The 999-nt window shown below is 45.0% G+C and overlaps 1 protein-coding gene across 1 annotated transcript in view; it reads right to left on the bottom strand.

Annotated features, from left to right (window-relative positions):
• TJP2 (tight junction protein 2) overlaps window positions 1–999 on the bottom strand; it is a 65,618-nt gene that overhangs the window by 55,154 nt on the left and 9,465 nt on the right. The window contains 1 exon segment of the mRNA XM_045288524.1: window positions 170–294. Within this exon segment, the coding sequence (XP_045144459.1) occupies window positions 170–294 (125 nt within the window).

Here is a 999-nt window from a genome sequence, read left to right as displayed (position 1 = left end):
TCTCCACTCTGCACTCCCCCCATCATTCACTGTGGTAAGATTTTTTGTTCTGATGTGATTTATTTTTTAAAACAAAACAAAACGTTCTTTTTTCCAGTTCTGGGTCCTTCGCACAAACCAGTGCAGGTGGTGCTGTGACATCGGGGGCAAGGGGCAGGGGGACACTCACTGGAGCAGCCCATCGGCCGGCCCTCCGGGGAGCACGTCAGAGATGACGATGGACGTCTCCCCATTTTCAAAGTGGGGGTTGTCTCTGCCTCCAGACACGGCAATTCCAAATCCTCTTTTGGAATCCTGTTCATTGGGATTAGGAGGAAAGAGAAATAAATAATGCAATCTTCCATAAGAGGCTTTAAAGATTTTTCTTACAAGCATTCAGTAAAGAGTCAACGCAACCAATCAGACAGCCCATGAACAGCCCACCACAGGAACCCTTGAGAAACAAGATACAGTACCAGCCCTGTGGGGTGACAGTTGTATAAAGGGGAGTCCTTATCTAAATGGAATAGCCTTGGCCAGCCTACCCACGGACGGCGGACAGAAAGTAACATATTCTGTGCAAACAGGGATGCATTTGAAGACATAAAGCACCTGATTGTATCCTGATGGCCTGAGCTGGAACAATTCTGTCACAACTAAGGCTCTGCCCAAGGTACAGCTTGAACTCCAAGGTCAATGAGCCAGTGTGTTCATTTATATACAGCGGGTGTGTCCCTCCCATTTTGTAACATAGCCCCTTCAGCTTGTCTCAACCTAAGGACTCCGAGGAGTAAAAAGTAAATGCATTTTTGAAGGCGAATAAAATCTGAGCATCGACTTAGTTTTGAGACTATTAACACATTTGATCCTTTTTCTGCGTGCGTATAAGATAATAGGTACATTTATGAGAGCCTTGGTGGGCCTAGAAATGTGTGACAGTGGGCTCAAATGATACATCATCCTAATTCATTTCAGTTGTTTATTGCTTTCATTAGACTCACGGGTTCCATACCAAAGATA

This window comes from Echinops telfairi, unplaced genomic scaffold (genome assembly GCF_000313985.2).
Source record: "Echinops telfairi isolate 266 unplaced genomic scaffold, ASM31398v2 ScPeMD7_22;HRSCAF=79, whole genome shotgun sequence".
Taxonomy (NCBI): domain Eukaryota; kingdom Metazoa; phylum Chordata; class Mammalia; order Afrosoricida; family Tenrecidae; genus Echinops; species Echinops telfairi.
The sequence above is the reverse complement of the archived record's forward strand: the minus strand, read 5'-3'. Positions and strand labels throughout refer to the sequence as shown.